The following is a 20542-nucleotide window of genomic DNA, read 5'->3' as shown; positions in this document are numbered from 1 at the left end:
GAGAGAGAGAACATTATAGAAGACGTAAAACCAATAGTCTGAACATAGATTGAGACCTAAATGAGAGTGATTGAACTCCAATGATGTGTATGAAATCTCTAAGAGCAAAATTTTAGCTGAAAATGCGTACATACACAAAATCAAACTCGCTTGTCTGCTACAAGAAGAAGAGGCAATCAGTTCCTCACAGCTGCTATGATACACAAGGCATGTGACTCTGCCGAGAGCAAGATTCTTTACATGGTAGTGAGAAAGTTAATGAATCAAGGTTCACAAGTATTGAGATAGATCAGCCTGGCCCTCCAAGTCCCAAATAGCAACTTTTCCATCCAAGCCTGTAAGGTCAGGGCAAATAGCTTCCATTAAAACCAGCCTTCTCATAAGTTTCGATAATTTTCGTGACATGAAAATGAAGGCTTCAGAACTTAAGGACACACAACAGATCTTGTTCATAAATAAAAATGAAGGACTAAGATTTGTTCAATATCTCTTCCTTTTAACAAACCTGAAGTGCTGAATCTCTTTATAGTGGAAACCCTTCGCTCTCTAAGAGGCACAATACAACTACAGTTCAAAAACAAATCATTACGTCATGCACATTTAACAATGTGAAGGCCACCCCATGTCCATACCCACTTTTTGCTAATTCGCTCAGATTACAAATGGCTCTCTAGATAAGCAAATAATTAAGTGGATATGGGGCTTCCTCCCGGAAATCAGAGTAATTCACAAAATCAACCAAGTAGAAGCTACAGAAAATATATTCAATAACTACATACTTTATGCAATTCTCGTGGACAATTCCGCGCAATCTTGAAGATTCAACTGATTCATTGCCAACACCTTGCCTCGGTTGACCATATAACTTCCCAAATGCTTCTGAAAACTGATTGAGAAAAAAAGGCGTTTCACAAATTCAGCATGCGAGTTAAACCAACTGGCAAAGTCTATTAGTTGATGAACAAGATGTGGAGAATAGCCATGAAAGTTAAACCAACTGGCAAAGGGCACTAGCCTTTGTATTGATCTTTATTTAAATGATCTTTTTTTTCTTTTCAAATATTTATTATTTTTGTTTGTTTTTCTAGACACTTTTTTCTAAATCATTGTTTCATTCGATACTCTATTTTCAAATTTTCAAATTTATGTATATTATTAAAAATGACAGGGAAACCAATATTCAAAGTCAAGCTAAGTCCATATACTTGCAGCCCCGTCAATCCCAGTATGGAGTACTGGGACCTGAGCATTCAGACAGGGTGGAACAACTGAACAGTCAACGACCCATTTAGATCAGGCCGTCTGCAGACCTAACTAAAAAGATACATAAAATTACTAAGCATTCAGCCAGTAGACAATGCATTCTGTTTCCAGCTTAAGTTGTAAAATAATTGTTAACCGACAAAGTTAAAGCGATGCAATACCTGGGATCCATATTTTGAAGCTGAAGCTGGTTTCCTTTCACCAAGAAATCTTATAAAGCTCCTAGTTGTGGTGAGGGGAAGGAAAGCAGATAAATCACTTTACATATTCCTTAAAATATTATAATATCTTAAAGATAACACAATCTATTTAAAGCTTAGCTCACCAGATCCCTCTTTCATCAGCAGCAAAAACCATAGGATTGCAATCGAATCCTACACCTATAACCATTCTCTCACTAACAAATAGTATCTGAAAGAGTGTTATATTGATCCAAAAAAACTTCAAGATTAGAAAGCGAAATAGTACATTGTATTTAAATAATTATAAGAAATACTCAAAGAGTAAAGAAAAATGGATGCTGACCCACATCACGAAGAGGCAAATCTCGAAGTGCAACATTCTGGGCTAGAGGGGAAGGACCAATTTCATCAACAAAGTAAATCATCGAATTGTGACCTGCAGCATTTAAATTATTAAAAAAAAAAAAAAAAAAACTTCAGTAGAGTACAAATAAACCACCATCTAAACAAGAGCATAAAAAATGAGACTCTAGTTGAATCCTATAAATTGCTTTCAACGCCCCAAACAAAAGGTAACTAAAATAATGGGGGAAATTTCATAGTTACAATTGTTAAGTAAAAAGTTATAGGAAGCTAACCAATGAACTTTTTTTTTTTTTTTTTTTGACGAGAGACGATTTCATTGATGATTGAAATTTATAAAATGGATGTATTATCCATAATGTTTATGAAAAAAAAACTTACCCAATTTATAAGGAAGGCAGTATGACTATAAGAAGCAAATGTATTAGACAATTCAAACTTGTCTCTGTAAATTCAAACTTGTTGCTATTCCATATGCTGTAGTTGTAACTTATAAAGTTGTCTCTGTAAATAATTTGCAGAGAGGAGATACTTCTAACCTGCATAAGCTAAGGTTTTGCCACTTGGTGACCACTTCACGCCAAATGCCCAAGAGAATGAGAGATCGAGCTGAACAATTAACTAATTCACCAAAAGAAATTGCTCATAAATAATAGGAACTACTTTGCTCGTCAAAGTAGAGAGCAACTGTGGACAAAGATACTGAACCATGTCTTTTTCAAAGGGAGAAATTCAAATCATTTAAATTTGAACCAAAGGATGACAATCCAAAAACACTTTTAGTTATTTTATAAAAAACAATTTAAGCATTCTACTCTTCCAAGCACAAGAAATCTTGTTCACTGCAAATTAAAAGTCTGAATATTAAACCTCTCCGAATTTTGAATCTGAAAATGCGCCGGCTTTTGAATCCCTGTGAAATTTCAATCAAGCATCAGTAACTTCTAAATCAGTCCTATAATATTTCATGAGAAGACTGCAGTCTAAACTACTCTCTACATACTTTGTGTCAACACCTTTAATGAAGGTGGAAAATATTCGACATTTTCCATCCGTTGAGGTTGTTGCAAGAAGAAGCTGTGAATAAAATATAAGGGAAAATTCATAACCGAAAAACACAGCCATAATTTGCTCAGAAAAAGTGACAAGCAAGCACTAAGATATAACTGGAAATCTTCTAAAAAGATCAAAAAATTTGTCCATATAAATTCATATGAAACGGTGGAAAGAAGGGTAAAACAAACATTATTGGGATGCCAAGCGACATTTGTCACAGAAGAATCATGCCTTTTCCTGAGAAGTTTACTGACCCACCTGTGGAAGGTAAACCATGATCATGTTAAATATGGAAAACTAATGCGTAAGCATACTAGGTGAAGCAATGATAAAGAGTTATTTCATTTCTGATAAGAATTAATTATGATTCAAAAATAAACTAAAGCATTGATTACAAAGCCAAAGAAACAAAAAGATTACAGATAAGAAATATTAGCAATAAATTCATCATCTAGCAGAGTTTCCATCTTCATGTAAAATAAAGGCAATAGATACGATGACTTGAACAAAAAGTGAGAAAGAGCCATACCAATTGTTCTCTTGTTCATAGTAGCATATGCAAACAGTTTTTGCCCCACTTCCAACAGCAAACTTGTTTTCTAGGGGTAAGATGGATAATGCAAAACGTAGAAATTTAAGGATGATGTGGATAACATAAGTGATGAGCAAGAGCAGGGTAGGACATTTTGCACTACCTTTTGGACTCCACTGAACACAAAGTGCAGCACGGTTTAGTCTAAGAATGACAAGAGTTGGTACCCATTCTGATCCTTCAAGGTTCCAAACATATCTAGAAAGAAAAGAAATTGGTAGGCCAATGTGGAACATATAAATAAATAAAATTCCCAAAATATTATCTGAGAGAGGCCAGAAGAGGCTGGGGGAAGGAAGGGGTGATAACTGGAGTGAAAAAAAGAGAAAAGATAAGAAACCAGTGAACGTACAAATAACTGGACCAAAAAAAACAAGAATATGAGATAACACTTACGAATTTCGATCATGTGATGCAGTCACAATTCTGTTTGACTTCACACTCCAGTCTATCCCAGAGATAATTTGATCGTGCTGACACAGACAAAGTAGATAAATTAATAGACATTAACAACATGCCTTCATTAGAAAGATTTCACTTAACCTAACTCAAAAGATTGGAATGAAAACAAAAAAAATCGATCATGAATAGATAAATGCAGTGACCTTAGGTTTCATATTTTCTCATAAGTTATAAATGGAAACAGTAAAGTTAAAAGGCACCTTTTGAAGAACATGTATTCTCTCCCAGTTGTCTTGTACTGATTTATAAATGTGAACTTCATTGTTGTTGGGACAAAATGCAACCACTATAAAACATATCAAGAACATTAGCATAAGCACAGTCAGTTGATGAATCTAAACAACAATTGAATAAAATCGTCCTTTTGATTATTAGACAATGGAGAGCATTGAAGTAACAAAGTAACAAACGAATGTCCCCCGGGTGACCTGAAAAACTTAGCAGCCGATTCGATAACAGCCCATTTCTCCATGAATTTTAGCATGTATCCTACCCCATAAGACATATTGGTTATTCCCAGAATGATCAGATCAGTAAACAGATCTCGTGAAGCTAGTCAACAGCATAACTAGCATGTATCCTACCCCATAAAACATATTGGTTATCGTATTTTCAACTGGGCGGAGGTTGAGCCCAAGTAACCTATCCTGGCGTTCTTCCCATCATTCATCAATAAAGCAAAGTAAATCTAGATCGCTCAGCTGAATTGATATCATTGCCCTCTCTTTGATAGCTCAGGAAACATAGATACACGATCTCAATATATAAAATCCACGTCTAAGTATTTTGGTTCAACTTTTTCCTGAACTGAGGACAAACAAATTACAGAAAACTCGACATATCCATCCCATTTCTCCCGCAGAAAACAGAAAGACAAAATAAAGAAAGCGAGCAAAAAGAGAAGGGTTAATTACTAGAGTGATCAGGACTCCAAGCATGGCAAGTGATGCACTGAGCGAACCCGTGAACTGCAATTGCTGTCATTGTTTTCCCGGCTCCAGTAGAGAATATTGGAAATTCTCAGGAATCAACGACGGCTCGAAATTCCAGCTTCTCGGTGAATTTGGTTTGCGGTTGAGAAATACAGGCGCGCGCGAGGGAGATCTCAGAAATACGAATGCGATCCAAAAAGGAAAGCGACCATGGCGAAAACCAGCAGCCGTGTGTGTTAAGAAAGATTCTCCCTGCACAACGTAAATTTGTGAAATTAAATCTTACGAAAATATCATTTTTTTTTTTTAAAATGGAAAATTGAAATTATCTATTACTTTTCTTAAAATTCAAGGTGAAATAATAAGACAATTATGAAAATAAAATAAAATTAGTGGTCTCATCTAAATAACAATTTTTTATAATTAGTTTTTTACATTTTTTTTAAATTGGATTTAAATTCTAACCATTATTATGTTCCGACATTTTTAATTATTTTCTTAATTTTTCTAATTATAGATTTTTAATTATCTTGAAATTTAATTAATGGCCAGCAGCGTAGTGGCCCGCGCCGGCGCTAAGGTCCGGTCCATGGTTCTCTAACCTTTGCCGCTGGGCCTGCACCCAAGTAACCACCACACGGCCTCAACCGTACGGGCGCGCATTTCAATTGGAATAATAAATGAGAGAATTAAGCAAAGCATATTGAATTCGTTTACAATTCACCACCCTCATCTAACATTAGAGAACAGACGTTCTGATTCCAACACCTGCAAACGCCATTTGCAAGACATCTAGATTCAGATCTCTTCTCTTTCGTTTTCCTCGTCCCGGTTCCTGCATTTCATCTGCGTATTCCTGCTAATTTCTTCTCCTATTTCCTCGGATTCTTCTCAGGTCAGTTGTTTCGATACGTCTCACATTCCGAGTATTGCAGAATCCCGTCATACTAGATATCTTCTTACGATGCTTTGTCTATTTAGATGATTTGAATTATTTGATTGATTCTTTAGGCTTTTCTGTTACTTTGATTCCACTCGAGCTTTGGTTTTCCTTGTTCTGGTTTGAGCTCATCCTTATCGATGGTTTATCTTGTTGATTCTGTCCGTTCTGTTAATTAGTTGCGTGTTTGTTTGATCATTTTGAAGTAGCAAGTTTCAATGATAGTTATAGAACTATGCTCTCTCGTTTTCCTCCATGTTGCACATGTTGCTGTTGGTGGCGCGCAGTATTCACGCGCCTCATTTAGAATAGCTCTTTAACGACGTCACTTGTCGTGTCACCTGCTGATGCCAAAATCCTAATATTTAAGTGTAACTACATTAGCTACCTTAGTTTAGCTTATGCTGCTTCTCGTAAGAATTATTGGAGGCTGGAAGAAAGTTATAGAGACTTGTACCTGTGTTATTATTCCTTGCTGGCTGTTACACGTAATAATTTTCAGCACAAAAGTTCATAAATTATGAATGTGTTTTGTTTTTTTCTTTCTATTTTCCGAACTTTTATGATTGGGAAGTTCCACGAAAATTGGGTACTATGTATTTAAAAAATTCGGTTGGGATAAGAGACAATTGTATTAAAAAATAACAAGGTTATAGTAGAGAGACGGCAAGGCATTGCAAGGAGATCAAGGAGAGGTTCTTTAATTGATCTGAATAATAACCGGGTTGGGGGTGTATAATTACAAATCACTGAACGAAGGCCCGTCTTGGCAATATCATATGAAAAGAAAACTGCACGTTTTTATGACTTTCCAAGTTTTGTCCCGATTCAGCTTTATTTTCAATTCCAGTGCTAATTGAATTTCACACGAAATGTTCCACTTGCTATGATTTGTGATGCATGAAGTTCCTGCTCTCTGTTTGCTCATTTTCATCTGTCAATGATTGTGCTAGAGAACATAGGTGGTTCTAAATTGGTAAAGGAGATGACGGCAAATTCTTTGGATACAGAAAAGCTTGAACACAAGGGTTGATTCAATTGAGACAGGTAGTCAAGAAGTAGGTGGGTTGTCATAGAGGGCCATTTTCCTCACGGTGGTATGACGAAAAGGGTACTGTCCCAGTGAATACCCCATTGATTTATGCAGATTCAAGTGTGCAGCATACTGGTCTCAAATTGCCTTCACTTCAACTGGGTCAACTTGTATAAATTGCCATTTTGAGGAGGAGATAAACTGATATATAAAGTGTCAGCAGACAAATATGCAATCTATAGGCGGGGAGACTGAGGCCCACTTTCCTGTTCACGTTGAGGGAAATGAAAGTGAGAAATATGAACCTTTTAGTATTGAGAACGAACCTGGGGGGAATATTAATGGCGATGACTGTGAATCCTTTCACAATGATATTCACAGTGATAAATATAATTCTCCGCGGCTAGATGCAAAGAATCCTCTATCCAATTCCAATGTGGTCAAGACATTATTCTATGTTCTTGTCTGGTATACTTTTAGCCTTCTTTTGACTTTGTAAGTTCCTTATTCACATAATCAATAATTAAATTTGTAATCTAATATTTATTTAGAATGCTCAATTAAACTGGATTTCTCCTGGTTTGTGCAGATATAATAAATCTTTATTAGGAGATCATTTGGGCAGGTTCCCGGCTCCATTGCTCATGAATACTGTTCATTTTACAATGCAAGCTGTTCTATCCAATTTGATTACATGCATTTGGTCTAGTCGATTCCATCCTTCTGTTACTATGACATGGAGGGATTACTTCACGAAAGGTAATCTTGAGACTAATGGCCTTTATTTAACCTTTTCATGATGCTGGTATACGCACTTCAATTGATATTTTCACTGTACAAAGCTAATGTATAATGATAAGTTTGCTTTCCTAAGAGAGAGTCATAAGAGTGGCATTTTCTAAGTGACGGTCATAAGCTAACATATAATGATAAGGTTGCTTTTCTTATAAATACTTTGTGTTATGAAGTAAAGAACGATGGATACGTTCTCTATGATTTACGTATAAGAATGGCATTTTCTTCATTGATGAATTGTGAATCCAGTTACGTTTTAATTTCTCTGGAAAAAGCTTCCTTCTAATCCAAAAAATACAAATTACAAAATACAAAATTTTCGTTCTGCTATTTTTGTCATTGCATTAGTTGTTAAGAATCATGCATTTTAATGGTTTTTTTTGTCATTATTCTGAAATTTCATGGATGGTGTTTATCTTTATTCATTAGAGCTTGTTTACATTTGTTTTGAGCCCGTAGGATGTCAACTTTTATATCGTTTGTAAATTAACTTTTCTATCAACTAATGCCACAGATGGACTTTGCCTTTCACAGTTGTCCCAACGGCTCTTGGAACAGCCTTGGATGTTAATCTAAGCAATGCATCCCTTGTCTCGATATCAGTCACATTTGCTACCATGGTTGGATAACTTTTCTTCATGCTTATTTATTGAGTTAAGAACTGTCTATGTTGTAAATACAGTCTGCTTTATGCTTCATAATACTGATTCTCTCTCTTTTTGATTGACAGTGTAAATCCGGTTCTCCTATATTTCTCCTCCTGTTTGCTTTTGCTTTCAGGTGAGTTCTACGACTAAATTGTATAACCTAGTTTCTTTTGCATGCCTTTACGTAGATAATTGTATCTAATTGCATCCAATCTTCTCGTACCTCATACATTTTGGAAGTATTGTGCTTTTCTGACGCTGTATAACATTTGAGCATAATTTTTAACAACTGCATATGATTTCAACGACGTTCCTACCTTCCTGGGGATTCTTTGGCTGTGTATTGAATATGAGTTACCGCTGAATATTGAGAATGAAATTTATTGATTATTTAGTCTCGAGTGATGTGCTTATGCTTCTTTTACAAAAAAAAATTTATTCTTTAATAAGAAATTAAGAAAAATATATTAAAAAAAAAAAGGAGAACAACCTAAAGGCGTTTAGAATGAGGGATCTAGGAGGAATCAAGCAAAAGGCCTACAATCAAATATGAGAAGAGAGATTTCTCTTATGGTTGATTATTTTTATGATTGCCTTGATCAATTTTTTTTTTTTCCTTTTTTGTGATTTAATTAATTGAGTATGACATGAAGAAAATTATCGTATTTGGCCCCAAGTAATAGGCTTTCAATATAATGCTTGGAGATTGCTTATTGATATCAAATGTTAAAATTTAAAATATTCCATCGTCTCATTTTCTTTCTCTTGATGATTTATTCATTTAGCATGAATTTCTTGTCAGGTTGGAAACTCCTAGCCTTAGACTTTCTGGCATCATCTTGATTATATCTGTTGGAATTTTATTAACAGGTATCCAGTATTTCTTTTACTCCTAGATAATAATCATGAATTTTAGAATTTCAATTGTGTAATTCTTGATTATATAAATGACCATCGATGGTCAAACTGATTGAACCGAGTTGGTCAGCTGGTTCCAAGCAAGTTCCAACTTGCACCCATATCACCACCCTTACTTAGGAAGGACTGGACTTTTTTGTTTGTTTTATTTTTTATAATACGAGTATTTGGGCCAATTATGATTGTGTCACTCCTTAGCTACTCATGGGATAAACTGCAGTGCCTTACAACATAGGGTTGCAAAAAACATTAAGATTTTATCTTTGGTAGGTGGATACCATAGGATTTGAGTCCTTGCTCCCAAAGTCTACCAAGTGCATCCCAACCCTTTTTACCACTAGCCATCCATGGTGGTTAGGACTAGTGTTTTAGAACTAAAGTGGGTTTACCTAAGTCACATATTCGAGGAAGATTGGAGGTGGAAGTGAAATAATTAGGAGCAAGTGAATTGTTTCTATTGGCTCTATTTTATTCATTTATTATTATTATTATTTGTCCGTAGCATCTTTTAAGCATTCATTACTCATTAAATCTAACATCTATATTAAGTTTAATATGTATTTATGCCCCGTCATTCTTCCTTATCTGGTCATGTCTATGCAGTTGCAAAGGAGACAGAATTTGAATTCTGGGGTTTCATTTTTGTTATGGTTGCTTCTGTTATGTCTGGCTTCAGGTGGTCCATGACGCAAATTCTTCTTCAGGTATGAATTTCCATTTTTGCATTCCTTTTTCCACGTATGCTACTGTTTTATGTTATCAGAAAATTTGTCTTACGTGCAACTATTTGAATTGATTCTTGCTTTTTTATTGTTGGCTTGGATCTTGACACTTTCCCCCTGTATGATGCATTTATTGCCCAACTGGATATGAAGCGAGAAGCATATGGTAAGTGTTTTTATGTGCTGCTTAGATTTTAGTTCTTGGATTTCTTTTGGTTCTGTATCCGTGGACATTTCTGCAAGGTTTCATGGACAAAATAATCAATTTGTTCTTGGAATCTTGAGTTTTATCCCCAAACTTTCAGCCTTCGTAGATAATATGTTTTATTTTGTTCCCTATTAAAAAATATGTTTTATTTTGTTTCATCGAATCAAATAGTTGACACATCAGGATCAATGAATTACTATGAGTCGATCCATTTTCTTTCTACTAGTTCATTTTATTTTGACGTTGAGTTCTTTTTGGAAATTCTTAGATGTTTTGTTTAGATTTCAATTTTATTCGTACCAAAGTGGTGCTGTTAAATATTGTCTAACAACATGGTTCCATTCATATCAGGGTTGAAAAATCCTTTTACCCTGATGAGCTACGTGACACCAGTGATGGCCATTGTGACTTTGATGCTATCTCTTGGTTTAGATCCGTGGGAAGAATTTACCAGTAATGGATATTTCAATAGTATCTGGCATGTTACTCGGAGTTTCTTGCTGATGCTTTTTGGTGGAGCACTTGCCTTCTGTATGGTAGTAACCTATTTGAATATTTCCTTCACTGTACAATAAGCACAGTTTTGCTGGAAGAGAATTGATTTCTATAAACTGTACAGTAGATGTAGTCTATAGAGCATTTATTTTCTGGGATCTTTATAAAGTGCTGTCTCGAGTTTTGTCCCAACTTTTTGGTGCTCAAATCTTTTGTTAGCTTCTCTATTTGAACAATTATACTATCCTTTGGCAGGTATTAACAGAATATATCCTTGTCTCTGTCACTAGTGCTGTCACGGTTACAGTTGCTGGTGTTGTAAAGGAGGCTGTAACTATATTGGTATGAGATCTTTTGACTGTTTTCATTATGCTCCCTAATCAAGATGTAGGGCCCTTCAATTTTGTTTCATAGTGGTCTAGTATCTCATCTCAAAGTAGTAATTTGTAACCATTTCTCTTGAAGCATTTCTTTTGAGTTGTCTTGACTTATCATAAGTAGTTTTGGGCTTGCTCATTTAGAGTTTTGTAGTGAGCTAACTGTCTAATGGAAGAAAAATTGAGATAGTGTGCTATATATATAGCATAACATAGTAAGTCATTTCATTTTCAATTTCAAATCTGAATTTGGTACTGCCTTACTTGAGGATAAATCTGCCGATTTCTGCATGCATCTTTGCTCACTAGAATCACTTAAGTATGCTTGAAAGGTAGGCTGGCCTTCCTTTTTTCTTTCTATTTGTATTGCTGGCTCTGAGATGCTCGTTTCATTGCGATAGCAGTAATTTTAATTAAGTTGACTCTAGGTTCTGGTTTCACCAGCATCCCACTGCAAGGAAATGAACTTATCAAGTTATTGTCTTTCCTTCTGTGCTACTGCAACGACATTCAAAATGTTATAGAAGGGTGACATTGAGGTGGGAAGACATCTCGTCTTCCCTTTCACATTTGGTTTTTTTCCCCTTTTAATAAAAGCATTTCTTCTGCAAAATATATATATATATATATATATATATAAAGAAGGGGGGAAAAGGAGTTTTGAAGTGCGAAGTACTGAGATTCAAAATTTCAACTACAAGAGTACTGGTCAATCCTTCATTTCAGGGGGACTATTAATCCCTGGCATCTTCTATTTTAATATTGCGTTATTGCATTTTCAGGTTCTAGTATTTTACTTCCACGATAAACTAACCTGTCTAACTTCTAATTTAACATTGCATTTTGTATTTTCAGGTTGCAGTATTTTACTTCCATGATAAATTTACCTGGCTCAAAGGAATAGGTCTCATCATAATAATGATTGGTGTCAGCTTGTTCAATTGGTACAAGTAAGTTGTCATTTTTATAAACATGACATCTCTTGAAAATCTACTCATTCTAAGATTAAATATTGGTGCTTGCCTGCTTGATTAGCATGCCTGACAGTTAGTCTAATATTTTTGTTAATAATCATCCTTCAAGTATGATATGATTGTTTACTATTGGTATTTATGAATTTTCTGGATGTAAAGATGTGGAATGTAATCAACTTGTATTTTAGAATAAATATTGTTTACAATTGAATAGTTACAATATCATAAACCACACAATTAGAAAGGTAAATATTACTTGGAATTAGAGACTTTGAGGATTGGGACACAGAATAGCAATAGTTTATAAATTTACATCTAAACAAGTAAAATATTTGGTTATGGGCGCTTCTTGTGCTAATTCATGTTTTATTTCCAATTACTCATTAGATACCAAAAGCTACAGAAGAAATCTAGTGAAGATAACGTGGTAAGCTCACAGTCAACAAATGTTGATGCCAAATATGTAATTCTTGAGGAGATGGATGAGGAAGATGGCCACCATTGATTGCCAAATTACATCGTCTGAATCTTAGCAAATTCAAGTATGCTTTCTTAACTTGTTTTTGCCAATTGTTCCTCTTATGAGTTAGTTGGTTATGCTTGGTTTCAGCTGAAAATATATCTTTACTTAACTCCATATGGAAAATGTGTTTGTTTACATAAGATGTGCAAAAAGGACATTGTTTTCCAAATTCTTTTCCAGTTCTTAATTCCCCTAAAATGTAGGAAACAATTAATCTAACTGTATTGTTTTTGCTAGATTTCTATGATTTCTCCCACTTTAGGACTGAATGGCAGCGTGGGGATGCCCTCTGTGTAAATACACAAGTCTTGGCCAGTAACATTTTATATGTTGAACCTTTTAACTCCAAAATTTTGGAGGATTAGGGAGAACGTTAGAGTCTTAATTAATCTATATATGAAGGGGCTCCACTCCTGTTTAGTATGGTTCTAGTCTTCTCCATTATTGTTACTTGGTAAAGAGGTCTTTCATCAGAGGCCTTAATGACCCGATAACCGATTTGATCACTAATATCCTGTTCTATTTGAAATTTGTGCGCCAATTTGGCTCATACAAAACAATAAGGGGCATTGTTGATTGAAAATAGTGCGGCTCGTGGTGTTGTCCTTTGGACCCAAAGCCTGTTACTTTTGTCATGAGATTTGTTTAAATTTAATGATGCCGGAAGGGAAGTTACATGATGAATTATCATTCTAATTTCTGAGAATAAATTTGGTTACATATCCTTCATCATCATTATTATTATCATCCATGACATATCGAATAGTTTCTTAGTTATACTGATCTGGTTGGTTGATGTTCCTACAGGGTGCGATCATTTTGAACAGATTTACTTGAAGTTTCATATAAATTGCTATTAAAGGAATTTCTGTACGGGCTTTAGTCGCTGACCATATTCAATTCCCATGCCAGTATTCTTGTTGCCCTAGTCGTTGGTCTTAGCTTCGAAAAGGTATAAGCAATTTTGTTGTGAATGCTACCCAAATTTGTGGCTCCTATTGTTTATGGGGTTTCAAAGGATTACTGTCTTTTGACCGGATGTTCTACTCAAGCTTTGTACTCTAAGTATCGATATTATTCTACTTTCTTTGGTTCATGGTTTGTATCTCAAAGTTGATGGCAACTCAAAACCTATTATTTCTTTTACTTGTTCTCCCATTTTAAAGATTTGAAACGTACAGAACCACAGGGCATCTTTTGCCATTGATGTGGATAAATGTTCTATATTTTGTTCCTTCTCAAGAGGAACTTGACTAACTCTAGTAGATAGCTTGGACATAAAGCAGGTTTTTCTTGGAAATTTAAAACTATCAGCTGTATTCCTAAGTTGTTGAAGTCAAGTCGGTATCATATCTGTAATACTAATTAAAAGTAAATCATTTTTTCATATTTGTTCGTTTTTCATTTCGAAATTTTATTTTAGTCATCTAATATCGCGGGTGTTCGTATTTTAGAATATTGTTTTCTCACTTTTGAAAAAAAAGTTTAGTTAAATGGCAAATTTAGTTTCTATTGTGTTAACGCTATGTTTCAGATTATGGCTTCACTCTACAGATTTTGTTTAAAAAAAAACCCTTAACAGTACATTATAAAAAAGAAAAGGGGAAAGAAAAAAAAAATCAAAGGATGTTAATACTTAATGAATTTGACCCAAAAATACATTATGAACTAAATTTAAAAATGGGATAAAGATGAAAGAAACTAAATTGAAATTTTAAATCATTAATAAACTAGTAACATCAAAACCCACCTAATAAATGGATTGAATAAAAAATAATATTAATGCACATTACACAGCCCCCAATAAGAAAGAAAAAAAAGGGGTAAAGACAGAGCACAAGTCCTAATCGACTATATTACTTTCTCCATTGTCTTCCCAACGAGGGAATTGTCACCAATTTCTGACAAGCACGAATAGATTAATTTACTGACCGACTTTAAAGTCTTGTGATTCCAGACCTTATTGCTTTCAGCTTCAACATTTTCATTTCCTGTCAATAAAAAACATTTAAAACTTCTTCAGATCAAGAAGACCGACTGCATACATACCGAACACAGTGACTGAAGTGACTAAATTTTCAAACACCAAGAACAAAAAACCAAAATAGTTACAGTTATCAAACAGGGACTTAATTAACCAATGATTTATAAATGATAATTGCTAGAGTCAATCTGTGTTTAATAAGTTTCTTGAGAAATAGCTTAAGATGTTCGGAGTGATACCTTGGGAGACTTTAGAACAAGAGAGCAGCGTAGCACAGAAACTAATGTAGTCTGCAATAGGAATGTGTCCAACTTTATAGGCTGAATGAAGAACCTCTATGATTCGAAATACTATTTCTGGATGCAACTCAGGACCTATGAACATGAAGCAAAATGATTGTAAAAAGAAAAACAATTGTTGAAGCAGATACGTGTACCATGATAATGGAAATAACAACAAATTATTACTCACATAGGCAGCAAGAAGCTAAAGACTTCAATAGAAGAGGATCCAAGTAAGAGAAGTAATAAAGACAACAAATTGAGAGCTCCTGACATTCTTTAGGAAGCTTTATAAAAGGACCGTCGCATTTTCCTGCAAAATGGAAGAGAATGACAAGGGGAAGGATAGAAAAAATAAGTTAAAACAACACACTTAGTCACCGCATTTTGATAGTTATAATTTATTCAGTCCTAATCCTTAAAAATTCTCAATTATGTCCTAATTATAATGTATTTAAGCCACTTTTTCCACCAAAGTGCAAATCAAAAGAGACCTACCTTCAGCAGTATTCGTATTGAAAAATTCTTGCAATAGTAATTGTGTGTTGTCATATTCCCATTTCAGAGGAGAGTCTAAGAAAGAGGATTGTCCCACATGAAGCAAAAGACGCAACACAACCTGCAATATAGATGCAACTTAGAAGCAGATATGAAATTTAAAGCCTACAAATATTTCCTACAGTAACCACACCATGAATTACAGAAGTGCAGAATAAAAACATAAGGAAAACTTGCACTAGCCTGGAATAATAAATACCTCGGAACAAGAAGAATATTTGTCACCAATATGGATCAGCAACAGTGGCAACTCCCTAATCCATGCCACCCGATGCTCTACTATTTCAGGAAAACTAGCATCCACGCACGAAAACTCAGTTGTCTGTGATTTGATAAAATAAATCAAGAGTGAGTTTTATCAACAGTAGTTTCTAAAGGAAAATAATTGAGCACACTTACAGGAATGAGCATTTCTTCAATGACATGCAAGCAAGCCAATTTTAAAGACGACTCTGGGTGGCAATCTTTGAAGACATGAGTAAACCCCTGTAATTACTTTACTAGATCAAATGGCTTTCAAGGTTTTATGCTTATTTTTCAGACATTAAAAAAGTTGCAAACAGAATGTAGGATACATAGATAATAGAAAAGAATTACACTAGTTCAAACATCAAACCTGAAGTAGTCGGAACCTCCAACTATTTTCCACTTGTGCAATAAGTTCAGGAATAAAAGGAAGTAATGGAAGGATATGCCTCTCTCTGACCACTTTACCAGATTGAGTGCCACCAACAATCTGCAAGTAAACATTCACCCAAGAATTGATCCACCACTCTCCCGAAAGTACCAACCAGAAAACCAAACCTTCACTCAAAAATATCCAAGGAATTATTACCTTTCCAAACATTACACTTTCTATAAATTCTAGAAATCTCTCCAATATCACATTTGGAGGTTTGATACACTTGCTTGAATGCAAAAATATCTCTGTAATGACAATGTTCAGTGTTAGTAATCTGTCGTTATCCTGTCAAACAAAAACAGAATTGAATCACCCAATTTGAAATGGTCAAAGAAGGCATCTATTATTCTATTAACAAAATTAAATATAAAATTTCTATTCTTCAACATTTATTATTTAAAAGTGATATTAATAAATTTAAGTAAACAAAAATAATACATAAACTAAAAAAAACTAAAGAAACAATTATAATAAATAAACAAATAAAAGTAGAAAGAGGCTTAATGGTTAGAGAGAAAACCCCGTTTACATACACTATTATTAAATGTTTAAATCCTTTTGTAAATCTTCCGAAGTTAACAACCTACTTTCTTTCTTAAAAAAAAATGATAACAAAATGCACAAAAGTATAATTAAGAAGAAAAAGTGATAAATACTGAATCAAGTCAAAGGCTAGTTTGAATAAAAGGAAAGGCAAGTACACATTATAATTTGGGATCAAAGATGATAATCTTAGTTTACCTTCTCTGAGCTGTGGTGCAAAAGATTAAGGGGAAATACAGAAAGCAATTTCTTTAACAATGCTGATGAAATTGTCCCCTTCAACCGTGTGTCAGACCATTCACAAGGAGAATGTGATTCCACTTTACCATTTTCACTCCCATAAAGGAAGTACTGAACAGCAAGATGTATGCTTCGAACAACATATAGAATACAGTCATAAATTTGTGCATTAAGAAGATTTACATCATGAACCGCTGGCATAAACTCTTGGAAGCAATTTAATAACACAAGCACCAAATCCTCTAATTTCTCAACAATGACACAAGACCCTAAACAAAAACAACAAAGAAACAGAGATAAAAGTCAGATTTTACAGTTCATTGACAAACAGAATAAAAAGGAACGACAACAAGAAGCTAATTTTCTTAATGTGGCCCAATCAATGCTTTGCAGTTCTTCCTTGATGAATTCCTACCTTTTTTTAAGGAGAAACCAAACTTTTATTAAGGAAAATGAAAGGAAAATAAAGCAGGCATGACAAAAAAAAAAACCTCACTAGATCCAAATTAAGTTTCGTTATGTAGCATGATGACATACCAAATAATACTAGTTGGCACAGAAACAAGATTTACTTTCCCCTACACTGGGAAGTAGATCATACCTATTCGTTTCTTGTGTTCTCACCATAATTCTTTTTATGCATACTTGCGTTTTCCATAGGTCAGGAATTATGCTAGCTGGATTATTGTTGTCCTCTCCTATTCAGGAAGGATTCTGCTTACTAGCCAACCACATTACATCCATTTCTAAATATGGAAACAGAAAATGTCCCTTCCAATACTTTTAGATGTCCAAGCCAACAAACTAGTAAGGATTCTGTTATCTTATAGCTTCATGGAGGATACTTTATCCTACTTTTCTGTATCTTAACGCGTTTAATGATTATTCATTAGTGTTTTGAGGTTGATTCCCCTGTTTTAGTTGGGCCTCCTTGTTTTTTGCTAGTTTATTTTCTTAACAAGAGTGGGATTTGTATAAAAAAGGAACAAAATGGATATTAATGAGAAAGAATGTAACAGGCACAAACACTCAGCAACTGGACTCTCATTTCACGTACCAGCAGATTCTGTAGGCACAAGAGGCTCAAAATCGTGCAGCATCCCTTCGTCTGCCACATTCTAAAAGTAAAATAAATAAATAAATTTGTGAATTAAGGCTCTATGTCAAAGGCTCAAAATAATCAAGTTACACTACAAAAATCATAAACAAAAATAAGTCTTAAAACAAGAATAACTGAATAAGCAAACAAAACGAGATGCTTTCTTTACACATTACATTTTTAGCTGAGCCAATTTCTCTCCTGTTGCATGGCAATAATGATAAGCATTGGACCAACCCAGTAAGAGCATGCTTGAGCTTGCCTTTATCTTGTAGATAAAATTTATTCTTCTGCAGAATTTCAGCATAATTCTGGAGAATCTGAAGATGAAGAAAACAATAGATACATTTTTAAAAACCAAAAAAACCAACAAAAAAAAAAAAAAAAAAAAAAAAAAAAAACCCAACAACAAATGGCGACAACACCAAAAGTGTAAATCGTGGACACGAGATATTCTCTTATTCCTTATTTTAAGGGAGTTCTGTAACAATAGTGCCTTTCCTTACCGATAGTAAAATATTGTTCTCTCTTGCAAGCTTTATCTCCACTCGAGAGTAATTATGTTTGGATTTTCTTTCAAAAATTTCAAACATGATTCTTGTTTTGGGTACTCCACGAAATTTATAGATCAGTTTTGGAAGTAGGAGCTTTCAATGGTTCTCGTCATTGAGACAATTTTTTTAATCCTCTACAGGTTTAAGCTTGCGCAGGAACTTTCAAAGACTTCAAACATGATTCTTGTTTTGGTTGCTCAAAGAAACTCATAAATCAGTTTTGGAGGTAAGAGCTTTCAATGGTTCGTCACTGAGCCAAAATTTTCAATTTTCTATAGGTTCAAGCTTGTGCAGGAAACTGTGGACTGAGTTCTCAATGCATTATCAGATCCGTTGTCTATTCAGGGAAATTTCAAAGTTCTCTAGAAAATTGAATTGAAGGGCTGAATTCATGGATGAAATGTTGAAATCTAGCAAACTATTGTCAATATAATGTGTATTCTCATCATTTCCTAAGGAAGATGAACAAAGGTCACTACGTTCTAACAAAGGTTGTTTAGTTATGAAGAGCAACTCTTCCTTCTGGTCATTGGGAGGACATTCAAAGGTTGATAATTGGGCTTAAACTGTTTATTTATGTAGCCGCCTCTTGTGCATCTTCATGTACTCATTTTGTAATTACCCCTAATTTCTATGACTGTAGCCACCAATTACAGGGATCCCTTTCCTACCACTTGGTGAAATAAAAACTACCCTTTTGTGTAAATTCAGTTTATAATTGAAATTTGTTACCTTCCAAAACAAAAACTAATAAACAGGTAAGAAAATAGTTGATGAACTATATCTAAATATTTAACAAAAGTACCTTATCAGCGTGCAAGAAAAATGAAGAAGGGTAGAACTCCACAACAAGTTCAAAAAATTTGAAAGCCATCATCCGAACATCAATGGATAAGTTAGTCATTGCGTTGAAAATATAACCCATCAGTAAAGAAATGAAGAGTCCTTGGTTTTCCTGGTTTCAAATAACAAAAGAACTACATTAGAACACAACATGAAGTGAATGAAAAGATGTCAAGTCTTGAAAGAGAATAATGAAATTTCAATCTAAGAGAATAAATTTAGAATCTTGGATTGATGACGATAAAGGAAAACTGTTTAGGAAAGATCTACCAAGACCCTAACAACGCTTCCAAGTCTTTCTGCAAATAAGCTTTTCCAAAAATGCCAAACTGGGGGATCCCCCAACCAAACTTGCAGGTGCCAATTGAAAAAAAATGTTCATAACAAGTATTTCTTTCTGACAAGCACATAATAGTTTTGTTAATTTGACTCTCAAAGAACGAGAGAGTTACCTCCTTACAACCAGGGAAGATAACCGACTTGAAAAGCTGATACAGTGTCTCACAAACTACTTTATTCTCATCATCAATGCGTTCGCGCAGTTTCTCAATAACAGCAAAACGATGTAACCTTAACTCCGCAGGGTATTTAATGAATAAATCTCTAATGCCCAGCAAAGCACCTATTGACTCATAGAGAAAGGTAGACAATAGGAATAGAGGCAACCAAATAAATAAAGGAATCAAAATAAGGAATCTAATAGTTAAATATAGCTATTGCCTAGAGCATCAAAATTAAATACTTTAGGCTCCCACTCCACCATCATTGGGGGAAAACTTCTTGTTTCCAGAAAATGCTTCACACCGTAAAATTCATAAGAACTTTAAGTTCCATTACAATATTATGTAGACGTTATCGGTATATATATCTAATCACGTTCATCTAGACGGGACCCCCATAAATTGAGGTATACCTTTACGAATCTTATAATTGTAGTGGGACGTTTGCTGGAGAAGCTCCTTCAAAGTCAACCCTTTTTTGTTCACGGCTAAACCTGCCTTCTCTGAAGCAACGCTCTGCTCAGGCAAAATAATAGCTGACATAATACATAATAAACTCGGGTTACATTACAGCAATATTACACAACCTATGTAGCTTAAAGGTTTTTTCATTCTTTAAAACTTACCTTTCGATTTAATTTCAGTGTTCGTAGCATTCTTTGGTGGTGGCAATTTCCTGCCTATCTTTCGCTTGATTTTCTGTTTAAAAAAATCGCCAATTTAATTAAATCAAACCATGCCTCTGAACTCTAGGTTTTTTCCCCTTCCTCTTTTTT

General features: G+C 34.5%; 3 protein-coding genes across 8 annotated transcripts in view; 1 reads left to right on the top strand and 2 right to left on the bottom strand.

Annotated features, from left to right (window-relative positions):
* LOC111437237 (actin-related protein 2/3 complex subunit 1A-like) lies at positions 1–5100 on the bottom strand. The gene is made up of 15 exons (XM_023075119.1): positions 4833–5100; positions 4119–4204; positions 3853–3929; positions 3560–3654; positions 3394–3463; positions 3053–3122; positions 2812–2885; positions 2679–2721; positions 2348–2429; positions 1793–1881; positions 1589–1674; positions 1425–1485; positions 780–886; positions 506–564; positions 1–335 (listed from the first exon to the last, which is right to left on the bottom strand). Exons 1-15 carry the CDS (start codon positions 4900–4902, stop codon positions 271–273), a joined length of 1134 nt encoding a protein of 377 aa, XP_022930887.1. The 5' UTR covers positions 4903–5100; the 3' UTR covers positions 1–270.
* Positions 5101–5565: 465 nt separating this feature from the next.
* LOC111437216 (probable sugar phosphate/phosphate translocator At1g06470) lies at positions 5566–13699 on the top strand. Of its 4 annotated transcripts, none has more exons than XM_023075088.1 (13): positions 5566–5745; positions 6838–7318; positions 7413–7582; positions 8153–8238; positions 8349–8398; positions 9068–9135; positions 9787–9887; positions 10059–10071; positions 10465–10649; positions 10864–10950; positions 11841–11935; positions 12347–12501; positions 13290–13699. In XM_023075088.1, exons 2-12 carry the CDS (start codon positions 7053–7055, stop codon positions 12462–12464), a joined length of 1239 nt encoding a protein of 412 aa, XP_022930856.1. In that variant the 5' UTR covers positions 5566–5745; positions 6838–7052; the 3' UTR covers positions 12465–12501; positions 13290–13699. The 4 variants fall into 4 exon arrangements, with proteins under 4 accessions (XP_022930856.1, XP_022930855.1, XP_022930854.1 ...); XM_023075087.1 differs by having other exon boundaries at positions 6801–7318; XM_023075086.1 differs by having other exon boundaries at positions 6753–7318.
* Positions 13700–14216: 517 nt separating this feature from the next.
* Positions 14217–20542, bottom strand: part of LOC111437217 — an 11299-nt gene continuing 4973 nt past the window's right edge. For all 3 annotated transcript variants that reach the window (XM_023075090.1, XM_023075091.1, XM_023075092.1), the window contains exons 3-17: positions 20393–20465; positions 20180–20302; positions 19719–19888; positions 19229–19378; positions 18046–18189; positions 17828–17888; positions 16729–17039; positions 16141–16272; positions 15922–16041; positions 15705–15791; positions 15505–15627; positions 15246–15366; positions 14938–15060; positions 14706–14840; positions 14217–14473 (exon numbers count right to left, since the gene is read on the bottom strand). In XM_023075090.1, coding sequence (XP_022930858.1) covers positions 14334–14473; positions 14706–14840; positions 14938–15060; positions 15246–15366; positions 15505–15627; positions 15705–15791; positions 15922–16041; positions 16141–16272; positions 16729–17039; positions 17828–17888; positions 18046–18189; positions 19229–19378; positions 19719–19888; positions 20180–20302; positions 20393–20465 — 2013 coding nt within the window. In that variant the 3' untranslated portion in view covers positions 14217–14333. The remainder of the gene's footprint in view (positions 14474–14705; positions 14841–14937; positions 15061–15245; positions 15367–15504; positions 15628–15704; positions 15792–15921; positions 16042–16140; positions 16273–16728; positions 17040–17827; positions 17889–18045; positions 18190–19228; positions 19379–19718; positions 19889–20179; positions 20303–20392; positions 20466–20542) is intronic.

The sequence above is a fragment of the Cucurbita moschata genome, unplaced genomic scaffold (genome assembly GCF_002738365.1).
Source record: "Cucurbita moschata cultivar Rifu unplaced genomic scaffold, Cmos_1.0 Cmo_Scf00062, whole genome shotgun sequence".
Lineage (NCBI taxonomy): Eukaryota > Viridiplantae > Streptophyta > Magnoliopsida > Cucurbitales > Cucurbitaceae > Cucurbita > Cucurbita moschata.
Note: the sequence above shows the minus strand (reverse complement) of the source record. Positions and strands in the feature narration are given on the sequence as shown.